The sequence below is a fragment of the Pelobates fuscus genome, chromosome 6, assembly GCF_036172605.1.
Source record: "Pelobates fuscus isolate aPelFus1 chromosome 6, aPelFus1.pri, whole genome shotgun sequence".
Taxonomy (NCBI): Eukaryota; Metazoa; Chordata; class Amphibia; order Anura; family Pelobatidae; genus Pelobates; species Pelobates fuscus.
This window is the reverse complement of record NC_086322.1, coordinates 68,354,520-68,377,790: the sequence shown is the minus strand read 5'-3', so window position 1 is coordinate 68,377,790 and position 23,271 is coordinate 68,354,520. Positions and strand designations below refer to the sequence as shown.

Here is a 23,271-nt window from a genome sequence, read left to right as displayed (position 1 = left end):
ATTCTATGAAAGCAAATGATGATTTCACATTACACTGCAAATTAGATCAATTACAAAATTTAGATTAAAGGGACACTATAGAGAAACTGTAATGTTTACATTGAATGGTTAAGACTGCCTCTAGTGGCAGTCTTGTCTTTTGCTCTGTTACTTGCTTGCTGGAGCCAGCAACAGACTCCCTTGACGTTAAAAGGACACTCCAGGCACCCAGACCACTTCTGCCCATTGGAGTGGTCTGGGTACCAACTCCCACCACCCTTAAACCTGAAAGTTTAATTATTGCAGCTTTTATAAACTGCAATAATTACCTTACAGGGTAAAGTCCTCCTCTAGTGGCTGTCTATCAGTTAGCTACTAGAGCAGGGGTTCTGAACCCAGTCCTCAGGACCCCCTACCAGTCCAGAATTTGGGGATTACCTGGGTGTTTCTAAGGTGTTTAGAAAAAAGGAAAAAAACACCTTAGACTCTAAGGTGTTTTTTTTTCTTTTTCTAAACACCTTAGACACACCCAGGTAATCCCTAAACCCTGAACTGGTAGGGGGTCCTTGAGGACAAGGTTGAGAACCCCTGTACTAGAGGGACTTACGTGTTCTTAGAACACGAAAAGTGTTATAAACGACGCTGAACGTCCTCACGCTATGCATTGAATTGAATAATGCTTTCCTAAGGGGAGGTCTAATGCTCGCGCAGCCTTGGCCGTGCATGCGCATAAGTCTCCCCCGCCGGCTGACGTCGGCAGTGTGGGCGGAGTCTGACCCAGCGCCGAGGGACATTGGCGCCGGATTCAGGTAAGTCACTGAAGGGGTTGGGATGGGGGCTAGGAGGGAGGATATATTTTCCTGACACTGGAGAGTCCCTTTAAATTAGCAGAGCAGGGCAGAAGCAACATGGGATGGGGGCTAGGAGGGAGGATATATTTTCCTGACACTGGAGAGTCCCTTTAAATTAGCAGAGCAGGAGATAAGAACTTCTAACGTAAACACACTGTGCTGTACAAACGAAACACTTTTTTCATAAAGACTGCGTGAGTTGCATAAACAAAGTGATTTAATTCCTAAATAGCAGGATTAGAAAGTGACTGCAGTAACATGATCTGTGCACCAAAACTGCTTCTTTAAAGGTTTACTTCAACAAAAACAAAAAGAGTGCCGGGTCCAAGTTCTCCCTGTAGCTTGATTCTCCTTCGGTGACATCATGTCAGGGAGGACAGGGTGAGGAGAGTATTTGTGCGGCATGGAGGGGGTCATACACCATACGCCACGTACATATCACATACAGTCAGTACACACACCACTTACAGCCATCACACACCACACACACATCACACATACTCGGCACACACATCACATACAGTCAGTACACACACCACTCACAGCCATCACACTCCATAAACATACATCATATAAAGTCAGAACACACCACACACATATCACATAAAGCCAAGGCTCACCAGGATACTTGCACCAAGCAAATTCAGTTCTCTCTGCATGCACACACTCACACATAGCCTACACACACATGACACACACATGACACACAGCCAGCACTCACCGCACATGCATGAGATGCAGCATGCACACAGATGAAAAAGTGGGAGATTATGGGAAGGCAGAGGGTAAAACACATAGGGTAAATCACAAAACAATTATTTATACGAAATAAATCCAAATGGCAAAACGGACGCAAAAATAGCCATGTTGTGACTACAGCAGAGTCAATTTTTTCTTTCATATTTACGTTGTGATAATTCAGAGTTCAGCAAACAGTCCTGTCAAAGTCCAGAGCTCTTGACATGGGCTCCAATATTTTTAATTGAAATTATTTTGTCAGGACAAAGATCCCATTGGGAATCGAAACATTGCTGTATTTGCCATGTTTTTCCCAATAAATCTGCTGCTTTATAAAGACCCTGAGTGCATGGACCACATTGGTTTCACTATATGGAATTGGGGTCTGCCAGCCCTAGGTACAGTGCACCAAGGTTTTCAAGTGATGAGAGTGCAGATCCCTCCCTTGTTCGCAATCAGGACATATAGATTGTCATGACAGACAAGTAGAATGAGCTGCCACTTAAGTCCCTTGTACAAGTAGATTTAAAAAAAAAAATCCACACCCTTGAGTCCTGGGGATGTTCTCATGAATATGGTGGTCCTGAGCAAAATAAGAAATCTTGTCAATAAAGAAACAAAAATTGGTGGAGGGGGAAGGGGATTAACTCATTACCATTATTTGGAAATAATCTTGTCTATTTAATTTACTTTATTCCAGAATCCTAATATGCTGTCAGTTGCACTTTTACATGATGCCACAAAGTCCTATTATGTATCATCAAGGCACATATTTCTCATTAGAAATGAAAATAGCTAAAATATTAAGATGTTTTTCTCATTTTCAAATATGTCATGAGATAAAGATATTATTACCTACACAACAATATTAATCTTAGAATCTTGTGAAGGATGTAAATGTACACTTAGTCCATCAGAGTACTTTTTAAAAAAAAAATGCAGCAATTATTACTTAGCTTTTTATATGACTACAGCTAAAGATGTACATTTCTAAGAAAGTAAACTTTGTATAACTCAAAAGATGTAATTTTTCTAAGAAATTCAATTTAATTCCAACACTATCGAAATGAGCTATTCATAAAGATTCTATCTTTATGAGAAGCTCAAAATTGACAGAGCAGTTTTAATTGCATACAGCTAAAAGTCATTATCATTGTTCAGGTAAAATGATTTTGAGAACAATGTACAGAGCTATGAATACAGAATAACTGCAAAAAATAAATAATTCAGTAGTTATATATTTCATATTAGCCCTGCACACTTGAAAGATGAGTCAACTCATGACTTTTACATCATCAATCATATGGAAACCTCGCTAATTTCCATCTCACATGCACTCCCTTTGACTTTATTGCAAAAATGTACAAAACGAAAGCATTCGTGCTTCTTGCCAGTTATAGAAAAAATAAGCTTATCTTTATTCAATCCATATTAAAAAAAACAATGGCAAAACATCTAAGGCAAAATTCTTTAACCAGTGGCCAAGTCAAGATCTTCATGTGAAACAAATCAAGAGACATAGACTATGTCTCCGATATTCAAAATACTGACCAAATTATTAAAGTAAAAAAAAATTCTACCCAACATAGATTTGTCAGTGATCCAGCCTCTGTGTGTGGTGGTTCTGTATCTAAAACAAATTATGTCCAGTTAGATATTTTGACTTCATCATTAGAAACTATTTAACTCTAGAAGTTTTATCAAGGTCCAAGCACATTAGTCAAGAGTGCATTCTTTGCTTATCTAATGCTGCGAGTGCGTAGGCTGAAATCAGAAAATGAAAGAAAATACATTGTGTTTGTAAGAGGTATGTGTTGTAAAAGTGGCTGTAAGTGTCAACTTGGTTGTTAGCATTGGTTATTTTTTACCATAAACAAAATATTTAAAGTAGTGTCTCTCGATAGTCATATTCCCATGGTTGAATTCTGGCTTTCCAGCAATTTAGACATGGTAGGTCATCAACAAAGCAGGGCTATTATAGTCAATTTTTTAAAATGGTGTGTTTCATTAGTTATTTATGACAATAAGAAGGTGGCAAAAATATTTTTATGTCCTGGAAATTATAGGTTTTTAGTGGATCTGTAAAATTACAATGTTTTATTCTCAGTAAAATAAACGTCATAAACCCTTATAATTGGGACTATATTTACGACCTCAAATCTGTAGGAAATGGCAAAATATGAAACAATAACATTGAGAAATACTTTAATGATCCTGCTGATTAAATTAAAATTACGTTCTCTTTTAGTGGTTATTAACTAGGGATTATTTGACCTTTGCAGAACTCCATCATGTGTCTTTTCATGCACATGCTGAATGGGAAATCAGTTATTTACGTGGCTTTATATCCATTAAAGAGTATTATCCGATACAGAGGTTAAAAATGAAAGTTGCGGGGTATATCGGCAAATTCAATAGTAGCGATCACTGTGAGTGATAAGACCAACACTGCTCCACCCATCAGAAGAATTTAGCCCACTGCACCACTGCATGGGATACCAAAGATGTAAAAAAAAAAAAAAAAAAACAACAAAAAAAAAAACATCCATTTTTTTTTTTTTGTAAGCCTTTCTGCATAGGTTGTGTTCACCATAGTTTTCAACAAGTTTTTGATATGTATTTTTCTTCTGCAATATAATTGTCTATATAATGTTGTTATGATGTTCTAACTCTTTTCTACCCTACAAGGGAAGCTAGAACCTATTTCTTACTAGGTTCATGTAGGAGTCTTGTATGCTGATTCAGCTAAGGGTCCCTCCTGGTGACTGTTTTACAATACTTCTATATTCATTGCATTTTTATTCTTTATAGGTTCACTTTAATTATTTCTAGGTCCATATACAGTACTGAGTGGTGTGCAATCTGAGCAGTTCCTAATTTCCTCAATCATAAAATGGCACTGTAACCTAAAAATGTGTGTCTGTGTACCTGTAAGAGTTTCCACAAGGCAACAGAATGCCAATAGCCTCAGAAGTATACTCAATCACTACAAAGAAGCAGGTTATGCAACTTTCTTGTCTTGTACAGAGCTCCACAACTGTACAAAAATAACCAAATATTCTGCAAGGTTTGTATCTCAGGAAAAATCTGTCTCTTTTGTAGCTACAATTATTAAAATAATTTATTTTATTTTTTATAAATCAATGGTCGTTTCCACAGTGCTATACAACATAATAGGGTTACAAACAAGTTGACGTATGGGAAACTTTACAAGAAATATAATCCAACATATATTCATACATACATACTGTGACAGAAGGATTGAGAGCCCTACTCATGTGAGCTTACAGTCTAGAAGGAGGTGGGGTGACAGACACAGAAGGTGATGGAACTTCATGGAAAAAATATGACATCATGATGGATGAATTGCTGGAGATATGAGATGGCTAAGGTGGAAGCCAGATGAGGGTTTTGATAACCTTTCAAAGGAATATAAATAACTGACAAACTAGGTTTAGTAGGTTTCTTTGAATTGGTGTTTTTGTCAGAGAACACTTGAAACAGTGAGGAAGATTGTGGAAATTTTTATGGATTGTGGAGGGTAAAGATGGAAGAGTGGTAGAACTAGGATGACAGAAATTCAGTAATCTAGACTAGTGAGGAGGATTTTGGTCATAATTAGTGTAATGTATGAATGGAGACTTTAATGTAGGTGGATTTAGTGAGACATTGGATGTAGGCGTGAAAGAACAATTAAAACCAACAATAAAATACAGAAACAGTAACAACACCTGTGTACTGACTGTAAAGTCTTTGTGTGAGAACACATGTTGTCACTGTGTATAGTTCCTAATAAAAAATGAAGAGTTCAACAGGGAGGACTGAACTTGTATTTTCCTTTCATGGTTACTGGACTGCTGGTCCGGGGTCATTAGAATTGGTTCTACTGATGAAGGTGAGGTCTATTATGCGTATATGCAACAGTAACATCTCAAGTGGCCGACTGACATCCAGGAAGAGAATTTGGCTCAACGTTGACTAGTACAAGAGCGAGGACATGTTGATTAGTGTGTCATTGATATTCAATTAAACCATACCCGTTATAATGTTAATGTGTAACTTTTTGACTTGTATATGCTTTAATATGTGACCTTATACATGGCATACTTGAAAGTAATAGAACTGTCAATATATTGTTTCTGTGGAAACACTTTATCAATAAATAAATGTGTGACAAGCAGATGTTGGGCTTTGCTCTACTACCGACTATGTGCATGTGATTCACTATTTAAATGTCATCATTTTATTCATCATCTGTGTTGATCCTGCAATGGAAGATAACTTTTATTTGTTCTTGCCATTTTTGGGACGACTTCTACTTTTTGTAAAATAAAGTAAAAAAAACATCTGAGCTTCATCAGGATTAGTTGAACATCAAATATATTCAGTATCAAGGTTAGCCTAGGCTGACCTAGATTGTAAGCTTATGGGCAAGACCCTCTCTAATTTAAGCATTAGTTTTGTTTTATCAGACTGAGTTTTTGATACCCTGTAAGTACAGTACAAGAAAAATGGTAACTGCACTTTATATTCACATCCAGAATTTTAATGTGCAAAAACACAAACATAAAATATAAATGAAGTAATATCTGTTTAATTTACAAACATCAGTTGCATTACTGATATCAATCCAGATAACACATAGCACACTGCATTACATGTACACTTATTTGTCTTTGATAATAATAAAAAACTTGTTGAAAATACAACAGTATTTGTACAGAGTGCCTGTTTTTTTTTGTTTTTTTAATAATTATTATTTTAGGAAAAGTAGAGGAAAGGCTACTACCAAACATTACCAATGTATAAGTAGTTTAGCAGCAACATATTAACATGGGGAATCACAGGGTGTCATAGTAGTTTTATTACAAAGGTAAAATAAATCACAGTTTCTTACAGTATTTCCTGCTCTAGAATAAAGGTAAAATGCCATGGGAATATTAAATTGGAGATTTCCTAAATCCTATTTTCATTTGTATTCATACACACAAATTTTAGATGTACGCAAATATACATTTATATTAAATAGAGGGGAAATTACTTCTATATAATTCAGTCTAATGTCAAAGACACTCTTTCTATTGTACATTTTTTTTACGATCTTGGGGTATAATTCTCCATTTTATTAGGTCTACAACCACATATAGAGGGATTGCTGGACAAAATGTATTCAAAAACAACCCCGTCAAGACAATATGCTACATTAGTTCTCTTACAAAACAAAAAAAAAATCACTTTTGTCTTTACCAAAATAGAAAAATAGCAGGACAAATATAAATTAATATATATTAAAGCATAAAAAAAACTGTAAAATGGAGAACCTAGAAATGTTAAGAATGTACTTTGATACAATAAATACTTCTCATTCAATCTGAACACTGTCTAGAAATTTTTAAGAACTTGTAAATTTATTCCTAATTAGAAAACTACCATACTTTTTTTTCTTCTTCTAATGGCCCAGTTAATCTTTACAACACAAGAGAAAAAAATAATACTGGAAAATGGTTAAATGAACACTCGTGTAAGCTTCTTGTGCTATCCTTGATCTTCAAAATCACAAATTCCAATTATGGTTCATTTAGTGGAATCCGCAGAACTCCTTAGTAGAGTTTAGCTGTTTGTCCAGGACAAGTTCACTTCGTTGAATGTAAGAGAAATAGGGTATCATCCCATCCAACATAACTATTCCTTTGTTATAAAAGCTTGCTTCTCCTTTCTCATTCTTGGATTCCAAACAGAGAAACGATGATATGTATTGACCAATTAAAAAGTCTTGTAGAGTTTGCAGCAAAAATTGGTTGTGTTCCATGTATGCTATATTTCCCTTACATTAAGTAGTATCTCCGTAGACTTGTAGTCATTCCATTGATTACTCTTCTTGTTTTTGAGAAGTCAAAGCACTGATTTTTTAAAATTCATTTATTTTATTCTTTATTTTTTGCCAACTGAGGGAAAAAAGTCTTTGCTTTCTTAATAAAAATAAGTTTGTTTCTGTATTTTACAATATAATTCAAATATTTCCACTGTGAAGCTTTAATTAGTCCAACACGGTCAATAGGTATACAACATTTTCAAAGAACTTGTGAAGCTACATATTTAGGAGGGGCACTTTGTACAGCCACATTTTATGACTTTCTCAACTTCGTCCACAAATGAAGATCCATCCGTGCATTCAAAAGCATATTTCCGTCGCTTGCTCCTTAGTGGTCCACAGCATTGGCCATTAGAACATCCTCCTTTGCATTCTAATCTCGAAACCTTCTCGGTCGTCTGGCAAGCTGCATAACCTTGCTGCTTTTGGTAGTAATCTCGGATCCGTTCCCCTCGACAAGAGATTTCTGAAAATAAAAACCATATATTCTTAACACAAGTACATGTACATATATATGTATGTATATATAAATATATATATATATATATATATATATATATATATATATACACTATTGGTTTGTGAAATGAATCCTGTTTGACCATTATTTTAGAAACGTTCTCACTATAAGCAATAAATACATGATTACATTGACAACAAAATTGGATACCTAAATCTTTTCTTAGAATGGGCATACTCATAAAGAGTTTTTAGTCTGAACAGCTGGTTCTGTTTACATCAGGGAAATGTTTCAGAGAGCATGGAATTTAATTTATTACCTTTCCAGCTCAATATTATTCAATTTGTTGCTTAATACAAGCTACATTCCTATAGCTTCATAAATTACTGAAGTATAAACCAGCTCAAAAACGAGCCATCTGTTAATCACTACCATGCCCCTTGTTCCCCAAGTCACATTGATTCTAAAAAGCAAAATAAATAAATGCCAGCTGGGGTAAAGGAAGGAAGAAGGCATTGATATATGTAGGAAGATGAAGAAACCACGATGAAAGGAACCAGGGAAAGGACAGAGGGTGAGACCCAGCCAACCATCTCACCTGTGGAATTCTCTGCGATAGCTCAGTGACAGCTGAAGGGTGAAAAGCAGAGTTTATGACACATTTAAAGTGTAAGAATCACCTATCTCAAAGGCAGAAGACAAGAACGCCATTAAACCCATTAGAAAGACTTCAGGCAAAACTAATCATGTCAAGGACAGAAAAGAAAACATTCTGAAACTTTGCATTACCCGAGGACATTAGAAGAAAGAATGAAAATGATTCTGATAGAGCGTTGTGAAAATAATACACACTGCAGCAAATTATTATAGAGAATGTTTATTCTTTCTCACAATTTTTATATAAATTACAGTTGTAACTGGGAATGTTCTTTTTTGTATGCATTTATACTTATTTCACATTTGTTGTGGCTATCCTTATTACTTAATTATAACTGAATCCTTAAAACACTGCTTACATGCTATTACAAGAACCTCGATAAAGTCCAGGTGGGTCCAAACTATTTGAACAAAATATGTTAGAGAAACTTGGAAAGGTTTTTATGTGGTTTAGCTGCTGTCTTTTTATATATTAATACTTTATATTATTATTATAATATTGGCATTTATATAGCGCCAACAGATTCCATAGCCCTTTACAATATTATAAGAGGGGGAATTTAACTATAAATAGGACAATTACAAGAAAACTTACAGGAACGATAGGTTGAAGAGGACCCTGCTCACATGAGCTTACATTCTATAGTAGGTGGGGTCAGGGCCGTATTAACATAGGGGCTGATGGAGCTGCAGCTCCAGGCCCAGGCCATGGAATAGGCCCATTTAAAATTTAATAGGCCCATTTTTTTTTTTTACACACTACTCTTAGGTTTGTCACCTGACTGGTATTTTAAGGCACAGCTGGTATTTGAGTCTGCCTGGCCATGACGGTATTGCAGTAATACCAGCAATACAAATGCAACTATTTTTCTCAGTATAAACAGAGATTACTCTGCAATATCAGCACCGGCCAGTAGGGGTCACTGTGTATGGCGAGAGGCAGGGATAGGAAGTTACAGCATATCCCTCCCTGCCTCTCTCTACTCACTGATCCGCGAGGGAGCAGCTACACAGCACAGAGTGTCCAGACAGCAGCTCCCAGCCTGCAGAGACAGACTACAGCTCAGGTATGCGAGGGATGGGGGGAAAGGCAGCAGGGAGACATGGGGACACTGAGACACTAGGGGACACTGAGACACTAGGGGACACTGGGAGACATGGGGAGACACATTTGGACACGGAGGCACTAGGGACACAGTGTCTCAATGTCTCCCAGTGTCCCCATGTCTCCCAGCCAGTGTCCCTAGTGGCTCAGTGTCCCCATGGCTCCCTGTGTCCCCTAGTCTCCCAGTGTCCCCTAGTCTCCCAGTGTCCCCATGTCTCCCAATATCCCCATGTCTCCCAATATCCCCATGTCTCTCAATATCCCCATGTCTCTCAATATCCCCATGTCTCAGAGTGTCCCCAAATGTCTGTGTCCCCATGTCTCCCAGTGTCCACATGTCTCCCAGCCAGTGTCTGTATCCCCATGTCACTCAGTGTCCCTATGTCTCCCAGCCAGTGTCCCTAGTGTCTCAGTGTCCCCATGTCACCCAGTGTCTGTGTCCCCATGACTCCCAGTGTCCCCATGTCTATGTCCATAAGTGTACCCATGTCTCCCAGTGTCCCCAAGTGTCTGTGTCCCCATGCCTCCCAGCCAGTATCCCTGGTGTCTGTGTCCCCATGTCTCCCAGTGTCCCTTAGTCTCCCAGTGTCTGTGTTCCCATGTCTCTCAGTGTCCCTAGTGTCTTAGTTTCCCCAAAGGTCTGTGTCCCCATGTCTGTTTCCCTAGTGTCTATGACCCCATTTCTCCCAGTGTCCCTAAATGTCTCAGTGTCCCCATGTCTCCCAGTGTCCCCATGTCTGTATCCACAAGTGCCCCTATGTCTCCCAGTTTCCCCAAGTGTCTTAAGGCCCCCATGTCTCCCAGTGTCCCCAAGTGTCTCAGTATCCCTGGGTCTCTGAGTGTCCCCATGTCTCTGAATGTCCCCTAGTATCCTAGTGACACTGGACACACTGAGACATGGGGACACTGTGATACATAGGGACACTGATGCCAGGCTGGCCTTCCAATTCTTTGGACAGACATGCCCCCTTTTTAGGCATGTTCGCACCTTTTGCCAGTTCTGGTCACGTGATTCACGTCAGTGGTTCACCCTTTTACCCCGCCCATTGACTTCCTGCTTCACTGAACACTGCTGTTAGGGGGTATGGATTTACTTGAGATGAAATCATAAATTAGAGAGAGATTAGCATAGGGTATGTGTTTTCTTATAGCTGCATCCTTTGAGTTTCCCTCCAGCACCATCTCCATCGAAACATGAGGCTTGGGAGGTATGACTGTTTCAGTGTTTTTGGTTGATAAGATTCTGTAATTAGGCCCCATCATAACTGTCAGCACCAGGCCCACTGGGCTCTTAATCTGGCCCTGGGTGGGGTGTAAAACACAATAGGACAGAAAATAGCAATCAAATACAATGGGATTGAAGCAGAGCTGTAGGAGAGAGTAGAGTGCTGCCCTTTAGGAGAGAGCAAGAGACAGGTATGTGAGTGAGGTAGAGGTTACTCTGGGAGGCCATAAGCTTTCCTAAAGAGATGGGTTTTAAGGCACTTTTTAAATGATTGAAGACTAGGGGAGAGTCTGATGGTGGTTGGCAGGATACTCCATAGGAAGGGAGCCACAATCGAGAAGTCCTGCAAGCGTGAGTTCGCCATACGGGTGCGAGCAGTGAACAGTAGAAGGTCATGGGCAGAGCGGAGAGACTGAGAAGGGGCATACCTATTGATTTGTGAGGAGATGTAAGAGGGGCTAGAATTTTTCAATGCTTTGTAGGTATGGGTTAGTACTTTGAATTGACTCCTATAGGATACAGGAAGCCAATGTAAGGACTAACAGAGGGGTGTGGTGTGAGAGTACCAACTAGAGAGGAAAATCAGTCTGGTGGCAGCATTCATTACAAACTGTAGCGGGGCAATACAGTTTTTGGGAAAAACAATTAGGAAGGTGTTACAATAATCATAACAAATACTGTGTGTGGCGGGTCACCGCCACTAAGTACCATGCCCACTGAATATTCATATGTTTTGCCCTTGTATTTTGTGCTCCCAATGCTTATTCCCACGGTATTCCCTTGTATTCTGTGTTTCCCCATGTAATTGTGATGTATTCGTGTGTTTTAGGGTCCAAAATATTGGTTGTGTTATTGTGCTGTAAACGTCTTAAAAAGAGTTTTCACTGCAAACATATATATGCATATGTATTTTAGAATATTTATATTCTTCAATGTATTCTGCTTGGGTGCCCCAACAAGCAGCAGCATACAGAACAGCAAACCTTTGTTTCAATTTTTTTGGACCACTCTGGGTCCTTTCCTTGAAAAATATTAATAATATATATATATCTATCTATATATATATATATATATATATATATATATATATACATATACACGTGTGTAAAATATTTTCATTATCAACAGATTGTTGTGTTTATTCACTGAATGGTAAATTCTCCAACTCAACTATAGCCACAATTTGACTTTGTATTCAATGCAATTTGGCAAATAAACTCTTTTATTTCTTTTTATATCTTTCCATTTTACAGCATACTTGAGTTTTTCTTAAGAATACATGTGTGAAGAGAGCGTTAAAGTACAGAGTCAATGACGTTTAAAGGGATATCAAAATATGATTAATTACCTTTATCACAGCTGTCTCCAGTATAACCACTGTTACATTCACAATAGGCTTTTCCTGTACCAGAAAGTCTGCATTTGCCATGTTTGCATTTGACAGATTGGCATGGGCTATGCTGATCTTCACTTTCATCACAAAGTACTCCATCATAGCCTTGCATACACTTACAGCTATACGAAAAGGCATTTATTGGGAGACATATTCCATGGATACACCTGTAAGAGAAACAAAGCGCATATGATAAGAGGCATTCTACATATTGTTAAATATGTCTTTAGATCAACTGGCTCAATATGAACAAATGTTCTGCAAAACAATGTTAGCAATCGTATCCAGATCTGAAAGGACTGAACCATCAAATCCTTCTCTAATCTCTCTCAAAAAAAAAAAACGAATTAAAAAAAAAAGAGAGAAATACCAGTTGCATATCTCAGACAATATGGTTTTGGATCTGTGTCGTATAAATGATTCATGCCAATTCTAACATCTAATTTAAGACAGGCCAACACATGTGCCATGCCGCGAATAAGCATATGCACCATACGCACTGAAAATTATATATTGCTCAATTTTAGTTTGGCTCACACTTCTCATACAATGCAGAGCCAGGCCAATAGTGAGACAAGTTTACCAGCCATTTATTTAAGTACTGTATACACTCTTAATGTCAAGCAAATGTTATAACCTTTCAAACTTATTAGAGCATATTGTGGAGATAAAAGAAAATGGAATGCTTTTTTTGGGGAGATAATTGTTGTGAAGACCCAGGGATGAATTTTTATCTCAAGTGCTTGTGCTCTCAGAATTCTCTGACATCCCCCCCCCCCCAAAAAAAAAAAATCTAGGTCTTTGTTGCTTACTCCATGTTTTGAAGAATGCACAAGAAGCCAGGATGTATTTAGTTCTACAGCTTCACAAAAAAAACCAAAACCAAAATGCAATAACTACATAGCAATATGAAGATGCATGTCAAAATATATCAATATATGCAAATCAGGCCTTGGGTAGACCAAGTCGAAATTCCGTATTTTGACTCTCTAGGCACATTTGGCAATCTTGTTTCCAGCTCTGATCTAAACATATACTATATGGATTAATAACACAAGACAGTTATGTTTTATACAACAAGCCTAGTGTATAGACAGGAGTTATTCAGTTGGATCATAACTAAAGAGTCACCTTCATAGCCAATGAATCGTGCAACAGTAAGTATCAAACAGCTAAATACTGTTTGCTTAATAGACTAGAAACATAGTCATGTACATCTGGAAAACATCTCCGAGAGCTCAAACTAACCATCTCCTACTACCATGATACTCCCTCTACAGAAACGTTTTAAAGAATTTCACACCCTTCGCTACAATTATGATAAACAAATAAATTGCCTCCCTCTGTATACTGTCACTTTGCCAAAATGAACATATGCGTGGAGAACTGTGGACAGCTTTAAGCTGGGAACTGTCAAAATAGCATGAATTAAGAAGAAAAAATGAGATAGACATTACAATTCAGATGTGCCAAAAAAACAAAGATAGGAAATAGTTTTAACGGATAAAAAAATGAGCATGCCAGAACACAGATATCAAACAATGTTCTAAGAAACATAAGCGTGTTAGAGATAGGGCTTTGACTTTTACAATGAATGATGTAAAACATGTCAATATAATTTAGGCTAATAAATTCAATTTATGGAATATATGGTCACATACATAGTTACATATAGTTACATAGCTGAAAAGAGACTTGCGTCCATCAAGTTTAGCCTTCCTCACATATGTTTTTGCTGTTGATCCAAAAGAAGGCAAAAAAAAACCAGTCTGAAGCGCTTCCAATTTTGCAACAAACTAGGAAAAAATTCCTTCTTGATCCCAAAATGGCAATCAGATATCTCCTTGGATCAAGCAGCTATGTTATGAACTACATTTGTGTGCTAATTTAATTTGTCCAGTGTCAAGATATAATTTGTCTCTACATAAGGCAGTACAATAGAGTTTATTTCTAACCAATATTACTTCAGGTTTCCCTTGACAGATTAGAATGATTTATTTATTCACTGTGCTAGACTTGAAATGAAAAGAAGGGAAACATGACATTTTCATCTGATGGTGGCACCTTCTGATCTTGGTGTTCGTAGAAAGTCCTTTTGCTAGTACACTGTCCCAACTGTCAAGAATTTTCCAATTCTATCCCAAATCTAAACCCAATTACTGCAGGTGTGGCTCTTACACCATGGGTTTAAATCCAGACTAACATTTTTTTAAAGTATAATTTGTTACCATCACAAGTGATCCCTGAGGACTTCTACGAGAATGGAATTCACAGCTTTGAGATGGCATTTCATGAACAGAGTGTTGACATTGGTAGAGGTTGGGGGATGAGTGGGATTTTAAAAATTATTTAAAAAACATTATACCAAACTTTATTCACAAAACATTTAACTGTCATGCATTTACAACCAAACTGCAACATGTAAGCAGAGTAGAATAGCTGGAAAGAATTGATGAATTGGTGAATAATTTTTTTCCAACTTAGCTAATTAGAGATGTAAAATATTAAAGTAAATTTGCATTCAAATGCAAGTCATACTTATTTCCAAGGCATGGGTCGTTGGACTGTTGATCACACAGTTGTCCTGTCCATCCACTATCACATTCACAAGTAAAGCCAGACTGGCTCGTGGCTGAGCAGGTACCATGTACGCAGACCTTTTTGTGGCAGGGTTCACATCCAGGCAGAATTCCCACTTGCATATTGAGCTTTTTAAAATCCTGTAGCTCGTTATTGATGTACAAGTTACGTATGCAGCCTTGGAAGTTGGTTCCATTTTGTCCAGGAGATTGTCGAAGAGCTGCAAAATTATTTTTCACAGGCATGCCTAAAATTATATATATAATAAAAATATGAGTAACAGTAACATATGTTATATGTCCAAACACAGCATTACAGTTGGCAAATTCCAGATTATTGACTAAACTGAAAGAGTTATATGTCAAGCTAACAACAAGTCAGACAGATTAAAAGCAAAATATACAGTATAAATAATTCTACATCTTGGTCATTTGCTCCCAGACGATAAAAGATTAACCCTAGTTACACTCCCCAGCAGTAATCTAGGCTTCCCACTGGTAAAATGTTAGAAGAGGAGTTGGGGGACCGAGGCTCTCTAACCAGGTCTTCCCCTACCATTAAATGGAGAGAGGCTAAATTAATGACAGTTAAGTGCTATCCAATAATTCCAGATGCCATCACTGTCCTTTGATTAGCCCTAGCCCAATTACAAGTTTAAACAAAGAACATGTAATATTAAAACGCATGACACTGAAGTATATATTAAAATAATGCCATCTCAGGGTTCTAGAGGCATTCTTAGACCTTTTGCCTTTCAATTTATTAGGTTTATTCTAATATCTCCATTCTACTCAAATATGATTTATATATTTCATTTTAACTGGGTCTAAAGGTGAGGGCTGAACATATTCGTGTACTAATCTTGTATTTTGATTAAGATATCTATTTTGAGATTGTTTGCTCCCATGGATCAATATATTTCAACAGTACTTTGAAATGTGCCCTAGAGGTCAGAACGCTTCTTAATCATCGTGACATATATTAGATGAATGCAATTTTTTATCAGGGACACTGCAAACACATATCTTTTACCTCCTACATAAAGTGGCGAGTCAAAGCTCAGTGAAGACTGTTTTGACAAATTAGTAATGGATTTCGGACTCCCTCCATCAACAGCCAGAGACAATGTTTGATCCAGACTTATTAATTCGACAATATGAAAATTCCCATCATTAATTGTTTCAACGCTGGAAAGAAAACACAAGAAAGTTTAATTAAATTGTATGTTTTTCAAAACATAATAGAATTAGTGATGTCAATACAAGTTTTAACTTTTTTCATGAACAGGTAATGTTAAAATGACAGTACTGCCACCATCTGGAGTAATAGCAAATACATGCCCAGTGGTAAAATTACCATTCAGGGTCCGGTGGCCAGGGATGACAGGTAAAGGTGAATTTTACGTACCTAAACCTGTCCCTGATTGGCACCACAATCCTCTTCCTTTCGCTACTCTTCAGCTCCTGGTGCCTCAGCTACCAGGAACTGTACTCAGCGCTGAACTCTTGTGCACGTGCGAGAGTACACCATTGAGTACTATTGAGGAACAAGATGGGGGAAATGACAGGCTTAGCGGTGGTAACTCACCCTTGTATAAAGATTTGTACATTTTCCTTTGTCTCAGTATATTTTTTGATTGGTTTGGAATTTAGTGAAATACTCGTTTTGAAAAAGAGGGGTGAGGGGGACAGAGCCGGCATGTGCTCTCTCTCCAGCAATCAGACATAGGAAGTGCAGGAGAGAGCGCCATGATGACATCAACATCACAACCCTCCTGAACCTCTGGCTACCTGCAGTTACTGATGTAGCCGCCACACAATCGGGAAAAAAGTAAGGTTTGCTCACAGAGTGAATTAAACGAGAGACACAGGCGATGGAGGTAAGACTACAAGAGAACAACTGGGGAATGGGGAACATAAGAGGAGAACAATCAATTGAAAGGGGAGATACGAGGGCATATGTGATGGATGGGGGAAGAAAAGAGAAGAACAATTGTGTGAAGCAGGGTGGAAGAGAGGAACAGATGATTTAAACAGGCAAGAAGAGGAGTTCAAGGGATTGATGGGGACACAAAAGAAAGGAAGAAGTGAAAAATGGGGGAAAGAAGAGTGGTACAATGGAGGGATGGAGGAAAGAAACAATGAACAAGTAAGTGAAGGGGGAATGAGAAGAGGGAACAATTGGAGAAAGGGAGGGTAGGGGAGAAGGGCAGAATTGGGGAAAGTTGGAGAGAAACACATGTAAAAGGGAGATAAATTAGTAGAGGGGCATGGAGAGATAAAGAGCAGCATATGGGAATTGGAAACACAGTGCACAAACACACCTATACATGCATTTATATGATGAGCTTGGGTGCATTGATGAAACTGATCTTGGGTATAGGATTGAACTAGAAAACTTTACTATATAATTTTTATAAATGTAAATATAGTACAAACTCTTCCTACTGGTGTAGAGAAGGATCAATATATACCTAAATGGTAGGGGTGAAAGGCCTGGAATTTTACATCCCGTGCCTCCCCAATGCCTTTATAATACCCTTTTGCATGATTGAAGCTTTCAGTGTTTTAAATGTTAATAAAACTTACTATTTCACATTGCAGGCGTTGCTTCTATCACATCGACAACAAAACCATTACATAATGTTCATGTTTTTCAACAAAGCATTTTTTATTTATTTTGTTTCACTGTAAATGATATTTAAACATGCAGGGGATAACATTTTTTTTTTAAATAAAAGAATAGGTATGCTGTGTATCTAAAGAAACAGAGATAATTCCATGACACATGGTCAGAGTCAAAAGCAGGAATCCATAACAGATGGGTAAACACTTAGAGAGCAATCTGGATTCCATCTAAAATATAAAACCATGCTGGCTAATTATGTTTATGATTGGGTTTTGTTTTGAGAAAATATGTAAGCAAGCGTGAATGTCTGTTGCTATTGTTTCCTGATTTTTAACCAACAGACCCAAGTGATAGGTAAAATGAACCACTGTATTTGATATTTACTTAACTGTGTTTATTGTTGGACACGGGAAGAAAATCACTTTTTATATAACAGTCAGCCGTAATAAAAAAAGAGAAACCAGCGTGATAAGATAAATAGTTAATTTTTTAATGAGTTGAATTGTTAGGTCACATGTCACAAGAGGTGTTATATTAAAACACAACCCTCACAATGTGTGCAGAACATTGCATAATTTGAATTAAGACCAGGGGCGTTATTAGGTGTCATAAAGGGGCTTCAACCCAAAGGTTCATTTTAAGGTCCCCAGCATTTATTGACTTAAGTCCCCAATAAAAAAGCCCAAGTTTGTTTGACCTTAAGAGCCACTCTATGCCCTAATGTGTTCTATATATCATGTTGGTACACCAAATCTTTGAATTCAGAGTATTACGTAAACGTATATATATATATAAAATTATTTTCTCAACCCCCTGAGTGGTATATATTTCTCATTCTCTGGTCCTCTACCAGAGGCCGGGAGTCTGAGGGTTGTGCACAGTTTCTTAGCTATTCCTAGAACTGCACTCTTCTGGGCAACGATCTCAGATGTCCCACCTGGAATGTGTTAAAACCATTACCGAAACGTGGGGGTCACAAAATTAGCACCAAGCCACGTTGTATTAACCCTTCATTCCACTGTATTCAAATCAGGCACCCACAGCAATACACACAATGTGCTGTCTAATTAACTACAGATATGGCACATTAAACTAGCACTGTCACAAATTATGCAATTGGGGGTGTTATTTCTCTCTCAGTATTACAGGTGGCTCGAGGCCAACAATAGTATGGTGCCAAAATTAGACCTGGGCATCCACAGGAACCCACTTGGGGATCCAGCCAATTAGGCTCAAGCTATTTTGAACAATATCTAATATATGTTTTGAGATGAATGATGGTTCCACTAAGCACATCAAGAAAAAAAATCACATTTATTTAAAAAGCATAACCAATTGTAAATATTTTTGTTCCTCCAACCGTTGTGGAATTACCTGTAGATAGCAGAAGCTGGGTAACTTCCAGTGTCGTAACTAACTCGTACTCTACCTCGATATAATTCTACGGCAACATGATCCTTGTCTCCTTTATAGAGAAGAATTCCACTGTCTTCATCTGTGGCAACCTGTTAGACAAAGCAAGAGAAAAACAAGTCTATATGAATCCAAGCAAAACCATAACAAACAAATACCGCACTTTGTTAGGCTATAAGGCACCAGAGAGGATGAAGTGCCAAAGACTTGTTCTTACAGTTATACTGAAGAGATCATTTCCATCCCATATGTATTGGAATGATAATGCGCCTCAAAGCAAAATGCACCTGAGCCAAAGGAACCTTTGGAGGAAAGAGTCAGCCAATAAGCTCTTAATTCCCACTCACATCTGCAGAATTTATTTTTCTGATTGAAATCCAATGCTCTCGGCAGTCAAGCACATCACAAAAAAATACATGCACAATATCTGAACTGAATCTGAAGATTTACTTACATATGTCATAGTTAAAACCCTTACATGACATTAGTTTAGTGACTAGAATTTAACATTTTAGTATGTATCAAGATGACATAGTCATGCATGCACACTTTCACTTTTCTCTATCCAGCAAAGCAACCTACTTAACCTCTTATTCTTAATAGCCAATATGTTACAATAACATATGTATGAGGTCCATTAAGAGATTACATATATTTATCTAATTATTTGAGCTATGTGTCTGTCCTGATTGTTCAGTCTATCAATCAATCTGATCCATCTAGTTGATCTCTTAGATCCATTCATCTAATATTTTCAATTATCCAACCAATCTAGTTCATCTAATGTTTCCTTCTGTATCATTTTCTGAATACTGATATCAACGGATTATTACAACCAAGTATTCTGAATATTATACATTAATAATTCAACATTTTTTTTAAAATAACATTTCCTATGAGGAGGCTCAGACAAAAAGGACAAATATCCGTTGGGCCGCGATGGCCATGTGCCAGAGCCAATAAGGGAGATAAAAGTATCTCCCACAAATGGTCTTGCATGGCCAATGCTGCCTGAGTGCTGGCACAGAGATTGTGCTCTGCGGCCAGCATTTTCCCTTATAGGCCAGCCAGAAGTCATGAAGCGGGGGCCCTCAACCAATGTATCAGAATGTTGCCGCAGGTTACCACATCATCTCTACGATACATTCCATAGAGGGGACCCAGTGCACACACTTTACACCTTCAAAACGGTTTCCCTCTGGCAAAGCCCAGGGTTAGGTAGGGGGAATAATTGAGAACAGTTTAAAATATATATAGTTCATTTAAGTAGTTTTTATTTTTTTTGTTTTGGCCAGCCTATGTTCCCTTGTCACACCTTGCAGCGCATGTCTCCCTCACCCATCCTGCAGCCCACCTCTCACACCCTGCAGCCCATGGCCCTCCTCACTTACCCTGCTGCTCTGTTCCCTTCCCCCACACACTACATTCCTTATCCTCACACACACTACAACTCCTACTCCCTACACCCTTATCTTCACAGCAAACTCTAAAGCCCCTAAACACACACACACACTACACTGTAAAACAGTTCAATCCACAGATTCACCACCTCATAAGCTGCATCCCCTCCACACACAAAGCCTGCAAGCAGAATCCAAACCACAAGCAAGATATATGCATCCTCACAAGCAGCTTACACATGTACACATGACACCATAGATAGCCTAGCCCCCATAACCTCACAAGCAGTCTACAATTGCCCCCACCTCTCCTATAGGGATGGTATGCCTTTAACCCCTTAAGGACCAAACTTCTGGAATAAAAGGGAATCACGACGTGTCTCACACGTCATGTGTCCTTAAGGGGTTAAGAGCCCAGGCCAAATTTTTGTCCCCGTCTGGCCCCGCCTATGAGTGTATGTATATACATGACTTTACCCCACAGTTCAGGCAAAAATAAATATCTTTCTAGAAATTATGATGAAATCTATGTGTTCTATGACTGTGTTCTTATCAGCTGATGTACATATGTAATTTCTCTGTCACTATTATAAATCTTTCTACTCGCCAATCAAACACACCTACCTCATCTACCTATCAACCTACCCAACTATCTACCCATCTTCCTACCAGTCTATCTGATATATCTAATCTGTCTACTTTTATAGCCTTTTATCGCACGGCCATGCATTTTAAAGTGACATTTATTTTCTTTTACACTAACACTATTAACATCTGCATTATGTTAACAGCACAACAGATTTTTGGAACAACAACAAAGGATCCTATTTAACGAGGAATTTCAATGTGTTTTATTTATTAAATGTTCCGTATTATGTCACAGATAGTCATCTCTTAAATAAGAATTTTATTGCAATAGTCATAAAATTATACACAATGCTGATACATGTTAGGCATTCACACATGGGAATGATGTATTTCATAAACATTTTTCAGTATCAACCAGCAAGTAAGGATATTATAAGGAATCTGTGATAGTGGAGATCTCTTTGCTTCTATCGAACAGAATAGTTGCAGGGGGTGCAGTACGACCTCTATATCTTTTTATAGTGACTGAGTCTGTGCTGCTTTTAATAAACTGCGCCTACCATGGCCAACATGACTTGGCTTTACTTTAAAGAGAATTCAATTAAATCTCTACATTGTGCTAGTCAAAGTTCTAGCAAACATATAGATGAAGAGTTCTCTAACATTTTATCATTCTAACCTTCTGAGTTCTATTCCTACACTGACCACTTACTCAGAAACCTAAAGCAACATGTATGTGAATGCATCTTTAGTTTCAAGGCACAGCCACTCCATCCATGATTGCTTTGTATTCGAGCTAGGCGGGGACATTTTAGAAGAGTACATTCTCTAAATAATGAATTAAAGTGAACTTACACCTGAATTGCAAAGGTAGTCCAAAAATTGTCATTTAAATACAAATTCCCCAACTCACGTTTTTTCAAACTCTTATTATTTTTATTCTTCTTATTTATTTTGGCATGCATTTTGAAACTCGCCATTACATTTTGAAATGCACTCATTTAGTAAATGTACCCCTAGCTATAGCTTTTGATAGCTGCACATCCATCAATCCTAACATTTATTAGCCATGTGTGTTGCCTAATGGGAATTTTAGCCCTGAGTTGACTATTGCAAACTCAATAGGAATGAGGCACTAATGGCCACAGCTGGGGTCTCCATCTCTCACACCTTACACCTCTTGATAAATTTAAAATAATTGCCAAAGTTGAATTTCTGCTCCAGTTATTGATCACCAACAAATTACCAGGTCAGGTGACTGAATACAGAGGACATAAAATCAACTTTGGCGCTGGAATTATTTTGTTTCATCAGCCCTGAATGGAGTGATACTACATTAGAGGTAATTAACAAGTAGATCTTTGATTTTATTGAACTGTGCCTCCCACCATCATTAGCGAGTAGTATGACAGACATGACTGACATAACGGTTAAAGGAAAACAGACTCATATTAATAGGTCCCCCCCACCCTCATGGCCAACCTCCCACCGGGCTGAAGTGAGAGGGGTTAGATCACTTACTTTTCTCCAGCGCCGGGCTCCCTCGGTGCTGGGGACTCTCCTCCTCCTTCTGACGTGATCGGCTGAATGCGCATGCGTGGCAAGAGCCGCGCGCGCATTCAGTCAGTCCATAGGAAAGCATTCTCAATGCTTTCCTATGGACGCTGGCATCTTCTCACTGTGGAAATCACAGTGAGAAGCGCAGAAGCGCCTCTAGAGGCTGTCAATGAGGCAGCCACTAGAGGCTGGATTAACTCATATGTAAACATAGCAGTTTCTCTGAAACTGCTATGTTTACAGCAGGCAGGGTTAACCCTAGATGGACCTGGCACCCAGACCACTTCATTGAACTGAAGTGGTCTGGGTGCCTATAGTGGTCCTTTAAGCATTATGGAAGTTCTAGTTTAAAGACAGATTAAGTTAACTTGTAGTTACCACTGAGCTGATTATGTGTGCAAGCAGTTACCATTCTTAGAATTTAAACATGAAATCCCTTAAAGGAACAATGTACACTGTACTGTGTAACTGCCTAATTTCAGTGGAGTGGTTACAGTATCTGAAGTCCCCTGGCATAGCCCATCCATTTATTGTTAAATAATGTTTAATGGTCTGTACTGATTGGGCCAATGAGGAAGGAAGTGTGTAATCTTAGCATTAGCGAAACCTTCAGGTGGCCTTTATTTTGTTTCAAACTCCTCGAAAATGGTTTCACACTGAATGATGTGACAGAGACAGATGACACCAGCAACTATAACCAATTCAATGAAATTAAATGGTTTTAGGGTCTTCAGTGTAATTGTATAACAAAAAAAACATATATTTTTTAAAGGAATGTATGCTTTTTTATTATATAATTTCAATTGTTATTAAAAGAAACACAAT

The 23,271-nt window shown here is 38.0% G+C and overlaps 1 protein-coding gene across 9 annotated transcripts in view; it reads right to left on the bottom strand.

The window, feature by feature from the left end:
* Nucleotides 1-6,146: 6,146 nt before the first annotated feature.
* SLIT2 (slit guidance ligand 2) overlaps nucleotides 6,147-23,271 on the bottom strand; it is a 233,067-nt gene continuing 215,942 nt past the window's right edge. For 8 of the 9 annotated variants that reach the window (XM_063457821.1, XM_063457823.1, XM_063457825.1 and 5 more), the window contains 5 exons: nucleotides 18,863-18,993; nucleotides 15,893-16,047; nucleotides 14,819-15,107; nucleotides 12,236-12,447; nucleotides 6,147-7,906 (listed from right to left, as the gene is read on the bottom strand). In XM_063457821.1, the coding sequence (XP_063313891.1) occupies nucleotides 7,665-7,906; nucleotides 12,236-12,447; nucleotides 14,819-15,107; nucleotides 15,893-16,047; nucleotides 18,863-18,993 (1,029 nt within the window). In that variant the 3' untranslated portion in view covers nucleotides 6,147-7,664. Of the gene's footprint in view, nucleotides 7,907-8,498; nucleotides 8,531-12,235; nucleotides 12,448-14,818; nucleotides 15,108-15,892; nucleotides 16,048-18,862; nucleotides 18,994-23,271 lie in introns of all 9 variants that reach the window. The other variant, XM_063457830.1, reaches the window with a different exon arrangement.